The sequence below is a fragment of the Myotis daubentonii genome, chromosome 6 (assembly GCF_963259705.1).
Source record: "Myotis daubentonii chromosome 6, mMyoDau2.1, whole genome shotgun sequence".
Classification (NCBI taxonomy): domain Eukaryota; kingdom Metazoa; phylum Chordata; class Mammalia; order Chiroptera; family Vespertilionidae; genus Myotis; species Myotis daubentonii.
The window spans coordinates 24,771,387-24,794,031 of record NC_081845.1 but is presented as its reverse complement, the minus strand read 5'-3'; the positions used below and the strand labels follow the sequence as shown (position 1 = coordinate 24,794,031).

Below are 22,645 nucleotides of genomic sequence, written 5' to 3'. Positions count from 1 at the left end.
AAATCCTCCCTCTGTATACAAGTGCACTTACATGTAAGGATTAACTGGGAAGCATGTCAAATATTATCAGTATGTAGGGACACATATGTAATTAATAAAGAAATTTGTAATATGTAATTAATAAAGAAATTAAAAAATATATTATCAGTATGTTCCATAAAGAAGGAATTGAGGAGGGAAATTCCATTTGAAGAAACAATTTGGAGATTATGTGCAACAGTTTTTCCAGCCTGGGATGCCAGTGAAACCTGTGGAATTTAGAACTTTTATCAGGATAATCAACACTAATAAAAGAGAAAAATGGTAATTGGCGTACGACGATACCCTTTTCATTGGCTAATCAGGGCTATATGCAAATTAACTGCCAACTAAGATTGGCAGTTAACTGTCAACAAGATGGCGGTTAATTTGCATATGTAGGCACAATGCAGGGAGGCGAAAGGGAAAGCAGGAAGAAGCCCCCTGCCACTGACAGTGATCAGAAACCCAGGAGGGAGCTAAGAGCTGGGGGGCAGGGCAAAGGTGGCCCTGGGGCCGCCTTTGCCATGCCCCCCAGCCATGATCGGAGAATCAGGTGCCTTTTCCGCCCTGGCCAGTGATAGCAGGAAGTAGGGGTGGAGCCAGCGATGGGAGCTGGGCACGGTCGAAGCTGGCAGTCCCAGGAGCTAGGTAGGGGTCCCTTGCCTGGGCCTAAAGCGAAGCCCACAATCGCGGGGCCGCTGCAGCTGTGGGTCCCCGCTGCCCGGGCCGGACGCCTCAGCCAGAGGCATCCTGCAGGGGCAGGGGCGGAGCCCGCGCTATCGCGGCGCCCCCCGCTGCCACTGCAGGTCCCCGCTGCCTGGGCCCGACGCCTAGGCCAGAGGCGTCAGGCCTGGGCAAGGGGCCGATCCTGCGATTGGAGGGTGATGGGGGTCAATGCCTGAGGGCTCCCAGTATGTGAGAGGGGGCAGGCTGGGCTGAGGGACACTCCCCCCCACACACACCCAGTGCACGAATTTCGTGCACCAGGCCCCTAGTTGTTTAATAATTGACCATATTTTTTGAGCACTTTGTACCAGGTGCTTTATATAGATAATTTTATTTTAATCTTCACAGTAATCCTATGACTAGAGATAACTATTAAAATCCTCTTTTCAGATGATTGAATTGAGACTCAGGTTAAATTACTTGTTCAGGATCACACAGCTTAGGAAGTGCTAGAGTCTAAATTAGAATCCAAGTCTGTGACTCTAAAGTTCACACTCTTAAATATTACTCTTAATATTTTGCAACATTGTCCTATATTATAGGTGTTGGGGTTTTATTTTTTTCTCCTTTCTTTGGATTCTTTTGGTTACATGTCTTTCAGCTGCATCTCATGCACTTCCTCCTAAGTTCTAGGCAAGATCCTGGTTGTGGTTCTTTAGGTAAGATAGTGGCTTATGTAGTCAGTACAGTAAGTTCTCACTTAATATCATTGATAGATTCTTGGAAATTACGAGTTTAAGTGAAATGATATATAATGAAACCAATTTTACCATAGGCTAATGGTGATAAACAACAGTTCCTACAGCATGTTTCTGGTCATAAAAATATCACCTAATTTCTAAATAAAGGCCTACAACACTTCTAATATTAAATATTGACATAAATGTGTGCTGTACATAAATTTAGGAGAGATTAATAAACACAAGTAAGATAATTAGTTTTCAACCTGTTTATTGCAAGTCCAGGGAGACTCTCAAAAGGCCATCTGTGTATTTCTGAGCCTCCAGGAGGTATGACATTTAACCAGCCCAGGGGGTTACATCCCACACCTGGAAGTCTCCGGTACCTCCTAGTGCATCACTGCAGAAGAGTCAGGCTGACATTTCATGTCCAGGGGAAAGAGCTGAAGGGCTGAAAACATTAGGTCAGACCTAAGGGAAATAGAGCTTCACAACATAACACAGTGTTCAAATTCTATTAAATATTACTGAGTCAGCCATTGCTGTGCAACATACCAACCCAAAACTGTGGTTTAAACCAACATCAGTTTACTATTTCTAACGATTCTGTGGTCTAAGTTTGTGATTATTCTTCCAGTTTGGCCTGGACTCACTCCTGGGCTACATCGATCTAGAGCAGTGATAGCGAACCAATGACACGCGTCAGAGGTGACACGCGAACTCATTTTTTTGGTTGATTTTTCTTTGTTAAATGGCATTTAAATATATAAAATAAATATCAAAAATATAAGTCTTTGTTTTACTAGGGTTGCAAATATCAAAAAAATTCTATATGTGACACGGCACCAGAGTTAAGTTAGGGTTTTTCAAAATGCTGACACACCAAGTTCAAAAGGTTCGCCATCACTGAACTAGAGTGTCGGCTGGGCACAATGGTCCATGATGCCCTCACTCATTGCCGGACAGTTCGTGGTGACTGCCTACTAGGGACCTGGGTTCTCCTCCCTGTGGCTTCTTGTTAGACTTATTAGGACAGGTGATCTCGGGGAAGCATTCCGAGAGAGTGAAAACAGAAGCAAGGCCTCTTCTGGTCTAGCTTTGAAGGTCATACAAGGTCATGCTATTATGTACAGAACATGGTCAGAGCATGTCCCAAGCCCAGTGTAGATTCAGGGAGTAGGAAAAGAGACCCCAGCTCCTGGTGGGAGGAGTGGATTGCAGGGGAGCCTAGACATGGCTCACCAGGCGCTGTGTTGTCAGTCAGCCGCAGCTGCTGGAGTTCTCTGACCTCAGAGCATCTGTGATTGGATGTGTGTGGAATACTGGTGGGAAAATATGTCAGGCTTATATGCAAATGCACAGTCTATTTTTCCTCCCAATATATTCCTAAGTGTACCTATGTGCATGTTACATTTTAAAGCAAGTACTAAATGCCAGGTTTGTATTTTATATTTGGCACCTAGGAGGATATAATTCAGAAATTCCTCCGTACATCATTATAGCCAACTTAGCGAGGTTCTTCAACTGGACTGTGCAAATAAATTGCTGAAAAGATTGGTATATACATTTGCCAGAAGTTGCAAAATAAATCTTTCCTAAGCCGATTAACATATTACCTTTGATAATCTAGATGATTTCAAACATCTCTTTATTAGAATGCATTTTCATTAACAAGTAATAAATGCGGTTCTTGGATCAAAGTAGAGGTCACATTCTAGCACATTCATATATTCATATTCAATGTATACTCAAGCATAGTTGTATATAAACAGCATTTAAAGCATTCTTTTTTAAAAATATATATTTTTTTATTTTTATTGAGAGAGGAATGGACAGGGATAGAGAGATAGAAACATTGATGAGAGAGGAACATCGTAGATCAGCTGCCTTCTGCACACACCCCTACCAGGGATTGAGCCCACAACCTGGGCATGTGCCCTGACTGGGAATCGAACCAGTGACCCCCTGTTTCCTGGGTTGATGCTCAACCACTGAGCTATACACCGGCTGTTCTAAAGCATTTATTCTTTTTTTTTTATGCCATTTTTGTCTTTTTTTTTTTTTTGTATAGCAAAGGTGGAAATTTATTTAAGAACAAGTACAGACTCCCACATGGGGAGGGAGAAAGAGTCCCCTAAAGCATTTATTCTTTATAAATACATACTTTGTAGGTACAGCCACCCAAGCCAAGTGACCCATCGGTTTGTGGGATCTCTCTGCTTACACAATTTTCCATCTCCTCCATCACTAGTCTGTTCCCTCTTAACTGATGTCTGGGTCTATACCTTTCTTCTCCTCCGACCTCCAAGCCTTCTCCATCCATTTCCTTTGCACAGACAAGCACTCTCATATAGATGCAGACACTGTGAGCACCAAGACACACACGGCCTTTTGGGTTTCATTTCATGCTAGAGTCAATGGAGGTGCTATCTGGATCAAAATCAATGGGAAAGAAAAGTGCATAAATGCTGTAACTGTTTCTCCTTCCCATCTCCCTGTCCCTGCAGCGGGCAGGTCCCTGAATTCCCAGTGTCCTCAGTTGCATCCATTGCCCCACATACAGGTCCTGTTTACTCTGTCCTTTCCACCACCAAGCTGATGGTGAACTCTACAGTTCTTGGGTGTTCCTCTAAAAGGCAGATAGATGTAACTTTAGAGTATAAGAATCTAAATATAGAATTCTTTCTTTGTGGTTGAGTTTCTTAAGAGGGATTCCCTAAAACTGCTGGGGTCCATAAGACTTGTGGATTTGTGAGTTTCAATACAAAGTATGTGTGTATATCCTCATGCATTTTTCCCAAAAAAGTCTGTAGCTTTTATTAGATTCTCAAGAAGACATATGACCTAAGAAAAGGACAAAACCCCTCACCCTGTGCGATCTCAGTGAATATAAAGAAGAGGAGAAAGGATATAGGAGGAAAAAAAATTATATCTACTTTGCTATATTACCTAGCTGGGTCCTTCTGCCAAGTACTTAGTACAGAGCATGAAGGTAGGGAAGAAGCCAGGAGGAGAAATCACTGGTACAATGGAGAGGAATCACTCCAGCCAATTCCCAGGAAAAGGAAAAAGGGGACACATTTAGTATCTTCCACGTGTCAGGATTTGGACTGCATTCTCTAATATTTTCATTTAATCCAACTTAACAATGACTGATTTGATGGAATCTCTCAGGCTTCAGAACTAGAGAGAAGAACGGCGAGATCCGGATTTAAATTTTGGCTCCAAGCTTAACTGAGTGTCATCTGGCACGCTCTATGACCTCTTAACTGTAAAATGAGGTGGAGAGCAGCACTTACTAAATTTGCTTGAAGATAGTATTATTAATGGAAATTTTAGGCACTAAGTAAATAGTAGCTATTATTATTATATTTTAGAGGTGATGAGGCTGCTGTTCAGGGATTGGTTGTAAGACCAGAAAGGAGCTGGCCCTTGGAGATGACCCAGGGGCTATTTGGCCAAGAAGTATAGCCTTTATGGTCCCACTATTCCTTCCTTCCAGAAACCAGGCCCTTTCCATTTTACCCCGAGGTTCTGACAGCCATCAGTGTGGCTTTGGAATTAGGGGACGCTCTGTCCTCATACCACAGGGCATGTGTTCCTGGCAGTTCACGTTGAAACTCTGGTCCATGGAAATATTGCCATGTGGCATCACTGAAGGCATAGTCCTCAGCTTTAGATTATGGATTGGATTGTGGCTCAAATGGGCTTAGGAGCTGAGGGGGAACTAGTTTCTATGGGGAAACTATTTCCTAAATTCCAGTTAAGTGCCGTGTTCATATGTTGGAGACTACTAATGTATATGAAAATTGATAAGGTCTTGACGAACTGCAGTCTCGGGCAAAAAGAAAAGGAAACCCAGAGAAACATGACATGGACAAATATTTACACTTTTCCCCATTGTTTGTTTGATTTCCTCGTCATATAGTTTGGACATAAAGCCTGTCCTACCCTTTCATTAATTGCATGACATAATGGAATGAAGGACACATAAGAGGACACTTATTGAGTCTCCTTTTGCAACAACTCAGCTTCCCTTCCAGTCATAGGTAATTAAGAGCTGCTACTAGGAGTGAGCTGCAGCAGTGCCCCACCCTGCCAAGGCCTGGGTCATGAAACCCATCGTGGACATCTCTTCTTCTTTAAAGGAGGAAAAAAGCCAACTTTTTCATGAATTTCCTATTGGCCTTACCTCTTGGATCGAGAAAGATGGGTCTAGTATGTTCATGTGACAAAAGTAGTAGTTTGGGGATGTAAGGTATGCCCTTTATAATTTGTAGCATAAGAAGCATTTAAACTTTAAAACTCATTCTCACTGGCCATGAAAATAAGCCTATGTATTTAAATCAGGGGTGGGTAACATCTGGATAAGGCCTGAGAAATCATTTGGTCTGGCCCTGCCAAGGCATTAGGGGTGAGTTAATTAAATGTTTGACCAAATATAGCAGGGTAATTTTTAAGTTGATAATTTGTATGGTCCTTGAATGATGTTATAAATATCCAAATGGCCTTTGGCACGAAAAGGTTCCCCACCCCTGATTTAAACCAAGGATCTGGAGGACAGGAGCCCATGAATGAGTTTAGATGGGCTCTGACCGAATTGGAACAGTCCCACCCAATTGTTGGGGTACATTTTTCTGAGAGGTTCAGAGTTCATCAGCTCCTCTTAGAGACAGCTGTCGGCAAACAGTTTGGAAACTACTTTTCTGTAGGAAGTTAGATAGTGGACCTACATAATGTCTTTCTCCAATCTTTGGATGAATCTTAAATTTAATTTTCTACGTGTTCAGAGGATAAGCAACAGTGTTAAATAAAAAGAGAGTCAATGCAATTTAGAGAGTCAAGCAGAACTCTTCTTAGGCCAGTAGCTTTGTTTTTATCAGGTTGAAGCTGCTGTATGTGAAGCTTCAGAGATGATCTTAGCTTTATACAATGAGCTGTTATACTTTCTCTCTGCTAGTGTCTGTGTGTGTGTGTGTGGGCAGGGGGGTGACCATGCGTGTGTATGCATGAGGTCACCAGGTATGTGTATGAGGTGATCTTGCATCATGGTCTCAGTGTACACCAGTGCGATCCTGGTCTGGAACTACTTATATTCCGTGTTACTGAATCCAGAAGCTCACGAGAAAATATTCTGTCACAGATTCAGCAGTGTGAAACTGCCAATCATCTCATGTTTTGTTTCATAGGACTGCTCTTAAAGCTAGAAACAATTTATTTCTTGATTCACCCATTTTTTGTATTTTCTCTGTCTCCTGTTGATATAACTTTTATCTCATTAACCGTAACTCAATAAAAAAGGGACTCTTTAAATTAGTTGTAGCCCCTTGGTATCCATGAAACTATCGGAGAGAGGATTGTGACTCTTGAAGAATTTTTTTAAATTGTGGTAAAATACACATAACAAAATTTCCCATCTTAACCATTTCAAGTGCATGTAGTTCAGTGGCATTAAGTACAGTCATTCTGTTGTGCAACCATAGGATACTTTTAGCAATGGGATTTTCTGTGCAAATATTTCTACCATGCTTAGTCAGAGATTTCTCCCCAGAAAATCATTTGCCTTACCCCAAGGACAATATAAGTAAACTGTGTCAACTTTTACAATAAAAAATATTACAGCTGCCACCAAATCTGTTACTAAATCTGTCAGAATTCTAATTCGAGACTGCATATCACCCCCAGTGAATGCAGATCCCCATGTCTCCCTCTCCTGTTGCCTGAGTAACAGTCTGTTTGGAGGTAGGCTGCAAGACAGAGGCACCACCTCAGCACGCTCCCTTCTACCAGCTCAGCCCCGCATAGAGGCTGATTGCCTGGTGTGCACAGATAGGCTCTCTCCAAGCTATCCACATGTCAAGAGAAGTGGTTTTATATCTTACAAATTAAAAATAGTAAGGTGTTAAAAACTGGAAAGATTTTCATTAGTTATAACCTGAGAGGTAAGTAGGTTGTACCATCCCCATCCCCCTGTTATAGATGTGGAAGCTGAGGCTCAAAGGCTAAATAACAGCCTTGCAGTAGTAGAGCTGGGTTTCAACTTAATGCCGCCTCCCTGTAAAATACTGTGGAATGCTAGCTGGGTGGAGTCTGATGCCATTCTTAGACTTAAAGTGAGGATGGGGACCAGCACGCTTTGCAGAGAAGCACTCATCTCATAGATTTCAGAGTCTTGAAAGTAATTGAATCCTGAGGAGAAAGGTATGCTCTCAGTATAGATTTGGAATATGTTGCATAGAAATAACTTTGCAAAACTTTATTGAGATACTTATTGTAAAATTTTGACTTTTAAGGGTGATGGTTTTACTGACAGAAAGTTCCTTGGTCTCCCTTATTCAAATATTTTTAAAAATTGAAGACAGCCCACCTGGTGAAGCTCAGTGGTTGAGCATCAATCAACCTATGAACCAGGAAGTCACGGGTTGCAGGCTCACCCCAGTGTGGGGTGTGCAGGAGGTAGCCGATCACGGATTCTCTCTCATCATTGATGTTTCTATTTCTCTCTCCCTCTCCCTTCCTCTCTCTGAAATCAATAAAAATATACAATAAATAAATAAATAAATAAATAAATAAATAAATAAATAAATAAACAATCTTCAACAGATATCGCATTCAGGATACTTCTTAGCACTAAATCTAATAGTGTTACACTTTGTATGAGTTTATTCAAAAGGCTTTTTTCAATCTTTAACAGAATTTTTGATTCTAGAACATAAGATCCATGAATTTTACATAACAAAATGTGAAAATGTATGCACACAATTTTTGTTCAGTGGCATTTCTTCCTTTCAAGTAAACAGATGTGAAGTAATTTTTTTGCTACTGTAATCTATTGCCTTTGCTCTTATCTGAGAATATTTTAAATGAAAACATCATTTGACATTTTCTCTTTAAAATTTTTGATTTTCAGAAAAATTTCTTGGGTTTATGTAACCAGATTAAGATATATAATTTTATTTTCATTAAATTTTGCTATATTATATTATATACTTCTTGTATGGAGATAGTACCTATTATAATTTGGAAATGAGTTGAATACACTATTCACCTTATATCTTTACCATCCTACTGATATAACTGAGTAATCAGAATGAATACTCTATTTTTCACATTAAAAAACTCAGAAAACAGAGAAGTGTAAATGCCTTTTCCCAAACTCTCAAAGAAAGGGAACTAGTAGAGCAAAGGTTGTACATATTTTAAAGTCTTATGTACTAATTTGCTGCAACAAACCATGCTTATTTGAAAGAAACTTTCACATTTTTCTTTATTCATTAGAAGATTGGATGGAGCCAGTAAGAATGCTTAAAAGGCCGAAACCGGTTTGGCTCAGTGGATAGAGCGTCAGCCTGCGGACTGAAAGGTCCCAGGTTCGATTCCGGTCAAGGGCATGTACCTGGGTTGCAGGCACATCGCCAGTGGGAGATGTGCAGGAGGCAGCTGATCGATGTTTCCCTCCCATCGATGTTTCTAACTCTCTATCTCTCTCCCTTTCTCTCTGTAAAAAATCAATAAAGTATATTTTAAAAAAAAAAAAGAATGCTTAAAAGTTATGTAAAGACACTAGGTGCAATACTGTTTCATATTACTGAATCCAAAGACTAAAATGAATTATTGCATATGTGTTATACTTACTGCCAGTACAGTGGGGCCTTGAATTACGAGTTTAATTCGTTCTGTGGCGGAGCTCATAACTCAAATTACTCGTATGTCAAATCAAAAAGTGAACGAGTGAGACACGTGATGCTGGGTTGATATTGTGGCGTTCACTGTGACGTTTGCTGCGCCAACTAGCGGTGGGGTATCTGAAGCTGGCTCGTAACCCGAATTTTAGCTGGCAACTCAAAGCAAAAAATTAGCCGAGAGATGGCTCGTATCTCGAAAAACTCGTTAGTCGGAACACTCGTAAGTCAAGGCCCCACTGTAGTTTATAAATTCACAATGTCTTGCGTTACAGCTCTTTGTTTATATATCCTAATCATCTTCTATGGACTAGAAGTTCATGGATAAGGAAGCAGGACAGAGAAGATGTTTTTTTGTTATTGTTGTTATTTTCCAATTTCCCTAGCAACTTAGTTAAATGTTGAGAATATACATGGTAAATTATAATATACAAAATGTATGCACTTATAACATGAGTATTCTGCTATTTTCCCATTGAAGCCATTCTTTCAGATCAGATGTGAAGCCAAACGCAGTCAGCCATTCTTGTGGGGAAGATTACAAGAGTATCACTTTAATGCATTTGCTTTTTGGTTCATTTCAGTATTTAAATCTAGGATTTCCATTTACTCTAACTCACTAAAAGGATGGGCTATAAAATTGATTTTGAAAATAAAATTAAGAGAGGAGAGAGATATTAAATCTCGACTTCTATTATTTGTTTTATTCTCAGCTTTGGTCCTTGCTTATTGGTGATGCAACCTTATGCAAGGATATATAGTTTGCTCATCAGCTTGTGTTTCTTCATCTGTGTTGTTGTGTGATTAATGGCTGTGCATAGTCTGAAGTGGTTGTCATGATAAACTGAGTGATGCCATTTAATAGACTGGGTTTGGGCCTCACTGGGTGTGAAATCTAGGTCACTAGTCATAAAAGCCATGTCCCAGGAACAAGAGGCTCACTGGTTGTCATCTGTCTTGCACAAACGGCTCATCTTGGCACTTGAAATTATTGGCATAAATTGAGTCAGGTATCAAGTTAAACTATGTGAAATTGCCATATTTGGCCATTCTTTACCTAAAATGGCAATTTTGTGTTGCTCAGCATAACACAGAGTACAAAAAAAAGAAATCTGTTGAAATGTTAGGCTTTTGCAATTTTAAAACCTTTTTATTAAAACATCCTTTCTGGCCCTGACCGGTTTGGCTCAGTGGATAGAGCGTCGGCCTGCGGACTGAAGGGTCCCAGGTTCGATTCCACTCAAGGGCATGTACCTTGGTTTCAGGCACATCCCTGGTGGGGAGTGTGTAGGAGGAAGCTGATCGATGGTTCTCTCTCATCGATGTTTCTAGCTCTCTATCCCTCTCCCTTCCTCTCTGTAAAAAATCAATAAAATATATTGAGAAAAAAAATTCTTTATGTAAAAACACAGTCAGTAGTCTGAGAATTTATAGTCAATACCTTTCACTTACAGAAGCATCATTATTAATGGCAAAAATGACATAGGAAGGTAGAGTCGGATTCTAGGACTTCAGAAATTTATTGAAGTACAAAAACATCACAAAGTCCTATAGTAATGCCAGAAGTCTGTGCAGTATTAAATATGCATCCGCTTGTTTTTCTTCATCAGAAGGAGGAGTGGTTATGGGAAGAAAGAAGGAAGGACACCTAGGGGTAGGGTGAGATGAATGCCCACGGCGGGGGGTGGCCGGGGGCGGGGGGGGGGGGGGGGGGGGCGGGAGGAGAGTCTGCAGGCACTGGCCTGTCGGGGATGATGGAACTCCAGCCCCTTAAAAGCAGTGATGACAGGAATATGCCTTGGCACCAGCTCACCTTCCAAGCAGCATGGGTAGGTGTCTGGGGAGACGTGGGGCATGTCAGTAGTCTCTGCTCCCATTTATCCTGAAAGGATAAATTCAGACTTGAACCCCAGAGGATCATGTTGTTTTCTGATGCTGCAAATTGCATATCAGAAGGGATGCGTTTTGTGTGTGTGTAGCTATTAAAAAGGCAAAATACAAATGTCCAAAAGAAAAACCAATTCAGGCCATGTGTGATAACACTGAAATACAGTCAACTCCATAATGGTTTAAAAAAATCCCTCATCAGATCCTTTGGTGGGTTGGATGTGGGGGGAATTATTGAGAAGTGAGGGTACTGAAGATCTATACACATGGTGATGAGGTGTGGAAATAATGAGAGAGCACTATCGTGGACTTTTCTTTTTTTGGAACTGGCAGTTTTTGCTACTTACAACATACAAAGGTAAAGTTTAATTAATTGAGGGCATAGGGTATCTGAATGTCATCATTTTAGCATACTTGGAGTATTAAAACAAACGTAAGAATAACCAAAGCTTTCCCATGGATGTGTTATTACACATGCCTGAATTACATTATCAGAATTTTATCTAGCTGCTTCAGAAAATCTTCCTGATGGCTTTTAAGTGGGATTTTTTAAAAGCTTCTTGGTTATTTTCTTTTCTTGGTTCTTCACGTTGCTTGTGCCACTTCTGTTTTGAAGGCAGAGCTTAATAACTACAGGATTAATAATTACAGCATGAGGCTGCTGAAGGCTTAGTGACTAATGCACTTTACCGTTTGTGACTTTGCACGTAGATATAGAAGGACTTTTCACTCTTCACCAGCTCCTGGTGCCAGCTCATGAGGACAGTTATCTGTGGAAGTGGAATTAGATGCCTGTCGGCTGTCTCCAGTTCAGAAGTGCCTGTGGACTCTGTGGCATAGCCAACGCTTCCACAAGCTTGGTGTCCTGAGCTCACTGTTCTCATTTTTTGTAAAGAGCTGCATTGTTGCCTTGGCAACTCTGACTAGCTTTTCACAACCGGAATATGGAAAACAGATTTTAAATCTTCAGATTAGAAAACCATATTGGCAGAGGGAACTATGCTCTCGGTTAAGAACATGCCCTTTTATGCTAAGTGAAATAAGCCAGTCAGAGAAAGACAAGTATCACATGATCTCACTCATATGTGGAATCTAATGAACAAAATAAAATGATGAACAAAATAGATCCAGAGACACAGAAGCATGGAACAGACTGATGAAACTCAGAGAGATGGGGGAGGTGGGTGCAGGAAGAGATTAACCAAAAACAAACAAACAAACAAAATATATATATAAATATATATATATTTATTTATTTATTTATTTAACCCATGGACACAATTGTGTAGTGAAGGCCTGGGGGAAGGGAGGAGGCAGGGGGCGGGGAGGTCAGTAGGGGAGAAAGGGGGACAGCTGTAATACTTTCAACAATAGAGATTTTAAAAAGGAAAAAATACCCATTAGTTGAGGGTAGCATTTATTTAGTTTTAAATCATGTTATTCTGAAATAAATGTGTAACTCCTGAGATTTCAGGTTTGACTAAATCTTACCGTATTACTTTAATCACAAATCATCTCCTTCTCTTGATATCCATAGCTCTCTTAGCAATCATTTAAATTCTTCACGGTCTTCTATTTCAGTGTTTTTAATTTTTCCTGCCTCTGAAGATGATGCTTCTTCCCCAGGTGCACTGCTACCCATTGCTTATTCTTTTCCTCATTCTCAACACAATAGATAAGGTGCTCAAAAAGTTGTGCGGGATGCCGTCAGCCCTCCTAGTCTGCCTTTGCGTACCAGTGTGCTGGCAACTTTTTAAAGTTGGTCATCCTACTCTGTGTACATCCATCGTGGTAGAAAACAGGAGACTGCCATGGGGCTGGGGCTGCAGGATCATCGAGGTCCTCAGTGTAATAAATCTAATGTTACATAATTATCCAGGAATTCTAGAGTACTAAATAAGAGGAATTAGCATAAAGAGGTAAAATGAGGTTATACGCTTAGTCAGGATTGGAAAAGAAAAGAACAGAATTATTAGTGTTGGGGATAAAGGGCGGATGTTAATCAGGCATTCCCCTGGTTAGTAGCAACTTAAAAAGAGACCTTTTTCTAGTTGAAGGTGCCTGAGTTGCTTTTCAAAACTTAAGTAAATTTATGCATTGATTTTTCCCCCCCCACAAGTGGGGAGATATATTCTGAAGTGTCATGAAAAGATACAAAGTTTACTCTTGGAAAGTATAGAAATGGCCTTAATTTGGAAACTTTTCGATGTTACCAGGGGCATTAGAATCTACTAGAGACATGTTCCTATTAAAATCAGAAATCTGAAGAAAATTGCAAAAAGAGAGCAGCGGTGAAGGAAAAAGCATGGCCTTTGTAGGGACTGACACAGGTCATGCGAAAATGTGAAAATTACTACCTGTATATCGCACGTGTCTTCTTCATGTTTCATCGCTATTTTTCATAGCACATGAGAACCTAGCAAGAATGGCACACAGCAAGAATCAATACAGATTTGTTGCTTGACAGGAAGAGACACTATTTTCTATTGTATAAGCAAAGTAGAATTTTATATTAGTGATAATTTGGGTGGGGGAGCACATACTATTTATAAAATAAATGTAGAATTATATTTGCTTTCACTATATCTGATGATACAAAAAAGGCAGGGTTGGGGGGCGGGGGGAATCTTTCTTCAAAGACAGCCAAAGTAGTGTCACCACCATCTTCAGAGGTGAAAAAAATGAATAAAAATGTGAGAGAAGCTAATACTTAGCATATGTCTTTTTTTCAAAAGTGAAAAAGCTTGTACAGGAATATTATCTAAAAGCTACCTGAAACTTTTAAAAAGGGATTTTGAAAATGATCTAAATATGAACACAATGTGAAAGTATGTAAAGTATGCCCCTTTATCTTAAGGCTTGCCTGTTTTGAGAGGTTGTTTTGTTTGTTTGTTTGTTTTGTTTTTCTGAGAAACCTTTTTCCCAGAATAAGTATGCCTCTTACCAGGACTTCCAGCTCCACATTAGCCCAAGAAGTGAGTGCCCGTATTAGTGGTACAACCTCAAGCATCTTTTCTACCATCACTAACAACAGAAGCACAGAAAATGAACAGAAATAGTCTCCAGGCATCTCTTACAAGTGACTGCTGAAGTATTTTAAATGTAATGTGGATTTTTCTAATAAGAGAACTAATAAATATTGAGACATTTAGAAAATGCAAGAAAGGATTAAAGTTTCTTTAAATCAGACATGATCCCACCATCTACTTATAGCTATGTTAACATTTTGATATATATTCTAGCCTTTGTAAACTCTACAAAGTGTGTGTATTTACAAACTTGTATTATTGCACATCATGGTTTTACAACCTGTTTTCTTTCCACTTAGTGTCAGAAGCATTTTTGAAACATTCTTCTAAAATAGTTAAGATTGATATCCTGTTATTTGAGTTTTCTGTGGATTTTATGGGCAAATAAATGATGGTTTATTGTTTCAAGTGGCATTTCTGTGACTGCTGGTGATGATAAATATTTTTACATGCTTGTTAGCATTTTCCTTTCTTTTGTGAATTGCATGTCTATTTTTCTGCTGTTTCCTATTGGGATGTTTAATTTTTTCTTTTTGTAAATACAAGATACCGACCTTTTTATGGCCACATGTGTTACAGATACTTTCCCCTTTTTAGCATTTGCAATTTAACATTGTTAGGAATTTTTGTTGTTTGTTCGTTTAAATCTTTGTTGTTTTGAGAATGGTGATTTCAGAAATCTCCCTGTTTCACAATTGAATTGGAGATGGTGGTAGGGAGTTTAGTCCGATCCATGCTAGAATAGTTTCAAAGGCCCAAGTGTGACCCCTCAACTATAACCGCATACATTGTGAAGACCCTGCAAGCTCTGCTCTGGGACCCTGGGTCACCGCAGCCTCCAAGCTGGGCAGGATTAACCAGCTCAGAGGCGCTCAGCCTGCTGCGCCCAACTAGGTCAGTCTGTAGTGGCTCTGACAGGCTGCGGGCTATTTTTGTCCATGTTTCTCCTGCTTATGAAAATTAGAATTGAGAAAAGCTACAGATGCTTCCCATATGGTTGCTATTAGAGAAATGATGTGCAGAGATTTTAATCTGAAAAAAAAAGAGTAGGTACAACCACATGATCTATTATTAGAGATGTAAAGGGCGGCAGGCAGACCACCAGCTACGACACCTGCACTGCGTCTGTTTCCAGGAGGCCGCTTCGTCTTCTGGTGACCTCTGACCTGTCCTGGTGATCGCCGAGGGTGGAGACTCCTGGCTGGTTAATGGTTTTGCCTGCCTCCTGATATATTACTTTATGAAGGATTTGAATGTAGTGTTTTCCCTTTTCTCCCCCCTCTCAATAGATTGTCCCCCCAAATACACCTCTTAGCCTTTTGCATACTTTTGTGATTTTCCACTGACTTCGGTGCACTGAGCAAGATAGCTGCTCAGTTTTTCCTACGTCCAGGATTTAGAGAGAGAATTTTCATTCACAGTCAGTTATCCTTGTTCTAAGAGCGGTTTGTTTAGCTATAGCAGTGAACAGGCTGTGATGGGTTATCACTCTAATTGGTCCATTAGATGTACTTGGTGTTTCACAGGGTTATAGGAAGAGGAGAAAAATGCTCATCCGCAACAGACTTGTGGAGCCCACTAATGGAGTTTAATATCTATTTTTGTCATCTGTAAAAATGCATTATGGATTCATATTTTAAAGAATTAAAAAGTCAGTGGGATTGAGCATTAACTCATCAAATTTAGTTACCATCTATTAAGGCAATCAGGTGACTTCTAAATTTGATTTCCCCTAAATTTCCGATCAGTGTGCTTATCCCAGTACATTTGATCTACAAAGAGAATTTACTGCGACATTTGTGTCCATTTTATGAGCAATGTCCTGTTGAGCACTTAACTTGTGCCTAGTGCAACTGAGGAACAGAATTTTAATTTAATTTAAATAGTCATGTGTGACTGGTGGATACTATAGTGGACACTACAATTCTAGAGAGCAAATGACTTGCTCCATGTCAGCTACGTACTAGGGACAGAAACCAAATGGGATCCCTTTTGATAGAGCATTCCAGAGTAAATTAACTCAGTCAACTTTATTCCTTTCATAGTAGCTATGTAGAGCAACTAGGTCTTCATCTGTGTGTGTGTGTGTGTGTGTGTGTGTGTGTGTTCATTCATATATTTGTTATTACACATACACACAAGCCTCCTGTTTTCTGAGGAGTGCAAAACAATGCTGGATCACACAATTTTCTGTGGAATAAAGCTTTGTTAAAAACAAAAACACTACTGGATATCTCACAATCTCAGAATTCTTGCTGAAGCTTAAAAGTTCCTGTTTTATATAACCGGTTTCTCTATTAGTACCCAAAGTTAAGAGGGAATAGTAGGAAAGGGGGGAAAAAGGAAGCAGGTGACAAATGAGCAGATTTGATGAGAGAGAAAATGCTGAAGGGTAGGAGCCTCTGTCACGTGTTCCCCTGTTAAGGGTGCTCTGCAGACTTAAGGATAACAGTGGGGACTCAGGTTGGAGCAAAGAGCTGACGAATCATCGCCTCTACCACAGAGCAGTTGGAGGAGGCCTCTCAGACAAGCAGCTGGTCATTGAGATGAATAAGCTTAAAAAAATGGAAGAAGGTAGACTCCTCAGTTTTCCTGGAACTATTCTGTAGTCTAGCTTATAATTCAAGTCCCCTTACGAAATATGTGCCGTGTTTTATATTAATTACAGATTATTATGTAAGATCTACTTTAAAAATTTTTATTTACCCTTAATTTCTTAGGATTTGTGTACTTATTATCTTAAAAAAACTTATAATATTTGAAGAGTGATTTCCATTTCCTTAATTCAGAATTATAAACTATTCTTTCTGCCTTCATCCATCTGCCAGTATTCCACATTGAAATAGTTTTGCTGTGTATTGAAGATGAAACCAAAATTGGACTGACACACCGAGGCCTTGAACTTGAGAAAGAACAATGCGGGGTGGTGTTGGAAATGTGCCTCTTTCTGCGATGGTTACAATGTCATGTGATGCGTCATTGATGGTACCCACTGCTCCATGCACCAAACATAGACATCTCCTTGGCCGCTTGTCATATACAAGACCCTTTATTCTCGTTCCTCTCTCGTTAGCATTCAGCTGTTTTTCCGGATGAATACAGCCCCAGTTAGTTACAAACTGTCGTTCCCAAGGGAAGAATGGTGCCCTGTCTCCACACAATGTCACCTCCTGCCTTTCCCTGCCTGTCTTCTCTGCTTGCCGTACCAGTCATTTCTCATCAGCAGGCGACTCTGGCCTGATGCTTCCTGGGCACTCGGAAGTGGGAAGCCACCCAGGCAGAGGGCAGATAGAGTCTGCCACTCACTAGCTTCCACAGGTTATTCTACATGGTATATCTGAGTTTTCACATCTTAAAATTGGCATGAAAATCGGGTTTGTGAGATAAGACCAGTTCATATGTGTAAAGGCCCTGAGAAGCATGCCTGACCTATGACAGGCGATCAGTAAGTTTAAGTATGTCATTTGTGGGAGGAAGAATCCATAGTTCAGAAGGCAGAGTCTTCTTCCGTTGGCCCCTCTCTTTCCCATCCCTAAATCCCAGCTATGCCCACTGCTGATCGCAGTGCCCTGGATGGGCGCCACCCCAGGGGAGGTGCTGTGGAGGCTTCCCGAGGAGCTGATGGAAAGTGGAGATAATACGGCTCATGGAACCCAGCCAGCCGAAGGGAGATGCTTCTTCAAGTGGCAGCATGTTCACAACTGATGGTGAGAGGAAAACTGAGTTCAGGGGAATGCAACCGAATGCTGTGTTTCAAGGCTAGGCAAGCAGCGGTGGTGCCGCTAACATGGTGAGAAAAGCCACAGTGAGACCATGAAGACCAGGTATCTTGTGCTAAGGGGCCTGGAATGGATCCCAAGGAAAATTGAGGCATCCAAAGAAATTATGTGATCAGATTTGCATTCTAGAAACATTAATCTCATAGCTGTGTTGGGTGATTGTTTTTGGAGGTCAAGCTTTGGAAGGTATAGACTACCTAGGAGCCTCTCATAACAACTTTTTGTCCCCCCAATACTGGGTGTTTCTAATTTTCAGTGAACTGGAAAGTCCAAAGCTGAGCGAGGTACATTTGAGTCTGAAGAATATATAGATTTTGAAGGAGGGAATGAAAAGTTTTTTTGTGTTTTTTTTTGCTAATCGGAGTTACTTTTTGTTTGTTTGATAAATTCATGGTTCCTGTCTTTGTTACAGTTAAATGAGCTACCAGGTAATTTAAGGTATCAGTCCTAACATGGTGCCCAACTGAATCTATGGGTGTGGATTTATGGAAATAAGTTAATATCTTGATAACATGCCTCAAAAATTCCTGAAACTGGTAGCCAACATGTTTCTTATGTTAGTGCTTATGCTGTTTCATGGATTTGGTTGCTTTGATTGGACAGAAGTAGAGGATTCTTCCACTTCTTCAGACATTTAGGCAGTATTTGAGTACCTCCCAGCTATTGTACCAAACATGAGCCCGGGGGGCACGTTGGGCATGGTTATGACCTCCAGTCACAGCTTGGAGAACATTGACCAGCCTTTCCAGCAGAGTCAATCCCACATCCCTCTTAGCAACATTAAGGTCTACTCAGAACAACAACCACCCCCACCATTGAGCAGTGCAGCCGTTGAAAGCACTTATATTCTAAGTGTCTGTGTTTACATCCCCCAGTCTAGCCCTGCTTGGGGAACAAGGTCACCATAAATGTGGAGACACTAGGGCTGTGATTTTTTTTGTTTCTTGACCAGAAATAATTTTGTCTCCCAGGGGATATTTGGCAATGTCTGAACACATTTTTTTGATGGGCTCAGTTCTGGAGAGGAGTGTGTGGCCATGGTGCCATTAGATATGGCAGGTGAGGACAGGGATGCTGCTAAACTTCCTAGAACACACAGGACTGCGTCCTCTCACTCCCTTGCCACCCCCAGTAAGCAGTCATCCCATCTAAAATGCCAGTAGTACCATGTTGGAAACCCCGCACTGGAGATACTGTCTATATTTTATTTATACAGGCTGTTTTTGAAAATAAAAGCAACTGGTTAAGGGGAGTGATGATACTTAGGCAGCTGTGATGCTGGAACCCTGGAAGTGTTGGGATGGTGCTGGACTACACCTGGCATTACACTGGCTCCTACTAAGTAGTCTGTGGTTCCGAGGGTATTAAAAAGGTTCATTGCCACGTCTGGTGGGCGCTTGATCCTCCTACATCTTCGATATCCTGTGTCCAGTTTCTTTACTGGTTCAAGTCCTACCACTCAGAGAGGCTTGAAAGCAGTTATTTTTTCTAAACATTGAATTTCCTTTTCCAAAGCAGGCCCATTGCTCACCCAAACTAATTTAAGTTAATTGGTTTTAATCAAAGTACTCTGGCCCCCATGTCACATGTTTTTAAATCTGATAAGGGCACAGTGAGGACTTAACATTATCCTTTTTTCATTCCCTCTCTATGTCTGCTCCTAGACAAAAAGTCCTTTTAAAGACAAGCCTAAGGTAAAGTCGTGATAGAAATGTCGAATTCAGTTTATAATGCAATTTATCATGGGCTGGAAAAAGATAAATTCTGAGGCTCTATACTTCATTTATCTAGAAATAATTTCTAAAACATTTACATTTATATTTTATTTATTCTTCCTCTACTCTTTGAAGACCTTCAGAATTTTCAACCCTTGCTAAAGCAAGTCAATCTTCTGGACCTTTTGAAGGGCAGTGAAACTTCATTTCATGCATTTTTTTCTACAGCTCTCTGTCCGTTCTCAGTGAAGGGAGAAAAAGAACAGAGGTCTCTCTGCTTGACTAATTCTTAATGATCACCCTTTTCAGTTGCTTTTGGTGTGGGAACAAAATCGGCCATAATCTTCAGGGTTTTAAATGTCATTTTTAGTACATCAGGAAACCAAAAGGCAGAAGAGTCCGGGAACAGAGCAAATAACATTTAGATGATTTTGGTAAGGAATTAAGTTTTTTAATATAGGTTTAATGCACATCCTGTGTGGGGCCCCAGCTGAGTTTGAATCCCTGAGATCAAGCTGATGTTTAGCAACCATTTCTTAACCAGGAACGGCCTCCCCTGCTCCCAGCCCACACCCATTTGAGCTTCACTGGCTCTTTTGAACAGAAGCCTTTCTCCGTTTTTGCCTGGTTCAGTGAACAAGGTTACTGTTTAAAAAACAGTGGCTGTAGAGTTGCATGTCTCGCCACCCTTTGCCTGTCTCCTGAGTGTACCTCGAGCTGTGTGAGAGATAATACTTAGGACTATTAAATGGCCTCGTCCCTGATTCTTTGGTCTTTGCCTGGCTGAGGAGCCCAAAGCAAGAGGAAGACATGCAGATATGTTGCAGAATAATCAAGAAAGAAGGATTTTAGGATGGAAGACACTAAGCTGGACTGTAAGTTCTTGGGCTTAAGATGTGTTTTGAAACTCTTAATAAGGGAGTACAGGAATTGGGCACTCTTTAAACCAGTTTTGACAAATTAACACTTTCAACAGGTGCAAAGTAAGAAATCTTTTAATAGATCCTTTTGTTTTGGGGGGAAAACCTTGTTGGTTTTAATGTTCATAGAAAAGGCAGTGGAAATTTTAATGAAGTTAATTACTCTATTATGTTCTAGAGATAATGGATTTATATTTTGTCTTCATTGTCCTGGAGCCTCTATAAAAACTAAAGACAAACCACTGTTATTCTCCATGTTCCCACCTTTTTTTCTTTTGGCAAAAAGAGAAAATTCTTAAAAACTCTTAGGATCTTCTTAAAGAAAGGACTGGATTGAGGCAGTAGCACGCTACATGCATAATTACGCTGCTATCCAAAGAAAAGTTTTGGACATAATTTATTGATGATTTCATAAGGTTCCTAATATTGGTATTTGGATCAGATCAGGAAGATTTTGAAAGATGATTGCTTTCCTGTTTAGAGGGATGTTTGTGGGGAGCTCTGTTTTAACTTTGCTCACCAGAATGCTTCCACTTTCATAGCATGTAAGAACTGAATCACGTGTGGCTTTACCGAGAAAACTATGGTCATCGGAATCCTATGTGCTTCATTTTGGAGGGGTATTTTTAATCACCTTTTAAGCATAATAAAGCTGTTTTATTTACTAAATAACTTGCCCTTTTAAAATATTATATATCTTCATTTTCATAGGTAATATTTTCAAATTTTAGAATAAAAACACATCTGATCTAGGAAAGAAATATATCATATATAATGTCAGTATCCAATAACCATTAGGAGATGGCTTTTGGTGTCAATAAGTGGTTTGCTTTTGGTATGATTATAAAACATAAAGTCAGAGTGACATGTTAGAAACATCCCTGGAACTGGATCTGAGTCTGCCTTTTAACTCTAACCCTGGTTCTGTGACTTTAGACAAGTTATTTTTACTGTATAAGTGTGTCAGTGTCCTCACTGTGCAATGGGAATAATCTCTAATTTGTAGCGCTGTGTATACATTAGAGAAGAGGTGAAGTGCCTCACCTAATGCCTGGTTTTCCAGGTGTTATTATGTGTATTTGTTCAGTTAAGTCACTCTCAAATTCATTTTGTACTTAATGAGTCTGTTTTATGGAGACATATCTTTCTATACAGAAAGCATATTTACATATGGCATTCAAGTATTAGCAGAAGACCGTTGATGCATAAGAAGCTCTGGGTTCATAATGACTTATAGAAATGTGCGAAAATAAGATTGCTTGAGTTGATTAAAATACGGGTTACGCCCTGACTGGTTTGGCTCAGTGGATGGAGCGTCGGCCTATGGACTGAAGGGTCCCGGGTTCGATTCTGGTCAAGGGCATGTACCTTGGTTGCGGGCACATCCCCAGTAGGGGGTGTGCAGGAGGCAGCTGATCGATGTTTCTCTCTCATCGATGTTTCTAATTCTCTATACCTCTCCCTTCCTCTCTGTAAAAAATCAATAAAATATATTATAAATAAATAAATAAAATAAAATAAAATACGGGTTACTCAGTAAGAAAATTGGGTAAATGTCCAATAGATAAATTTTAAATAGAGGGGAAATATTTTTATAAATCCAGATAATTAATAAAAAAAATCTTAGATAAGTGGTTTAAAAATAATACATTTTTCTAAGATGCTGGATTATGGCTTACTTGTCCAGTGTCCATCTTTTAGTTTGATATATAGTAGACCTTGGAAAAGTAGGAAACATAGAGGCTTATTGTTTCCATAAATTAAAATTCCATTGTGAAGACATGACTTTTGGGGGTGGAGAGGAAGGGGGAGCTGTGCTCTATACACTTCACATGGCACCCCTTGATCATTCAGGAAAGTCCATACAGCTGCAGGGCAGACCCTGTTTTCATCATCAAGCTGCTCTGGAGTAATTGTAATAAGATTTAAGTGTAACCTCTCCCCCTGCCAACCCTCCTATCTCCAACACCCCAGAAGAACTGCTTTCTATCCTTATTTGGCCTATTCTCACCTTTGCAGTTATCACTAGCTGAAGCAATAGTGTTCATCGTCTGTCCCCTCACACTAGAATGTCCACTTGATGCGGCCAAGGAATCTTGGCTGTTTTGTTCACTGCTGCGTCCCAAGCGCCTACTATAGTGCCTGGCAACCAATAGGCACCTCATCGATCTGTCACATTAATGAATCAATATCTAGTCTTCCGTAG

General features: G+C 40.2%; 1 protein-coding gene across 9 annotated transcripts in view; it reads left to right on the top strand.

Annotated features, from left to right (window-relative positions):
- The window catches only part of MAP7 (microtubule associated protein 7), a 142,621-nt gene that overhangs the window by 32,021 nt on the left and 87,955 nt on the right, over positions 1–22,645 (top strand). Inside the window, exon 1 of one of the 9 annotated variants that reach the window (XM_059700434.1) lies at positions 20,260–20,394. The exons of the other annotated variants lie outside the window; for them this stretch is intronic. Within the exon in view, the coding sequence (XP_059556417.1) occupies positions 20,373–20,394 (22 nt within the window). The 5' untranslated portion in view covers positions 20,260–20,372. Of the gene's footprint in view, positions 1–20,259; positions 20,395–22,645 lie in introns of those variants that run through there. 9 annotated transcript variants of the gene reach the window in all.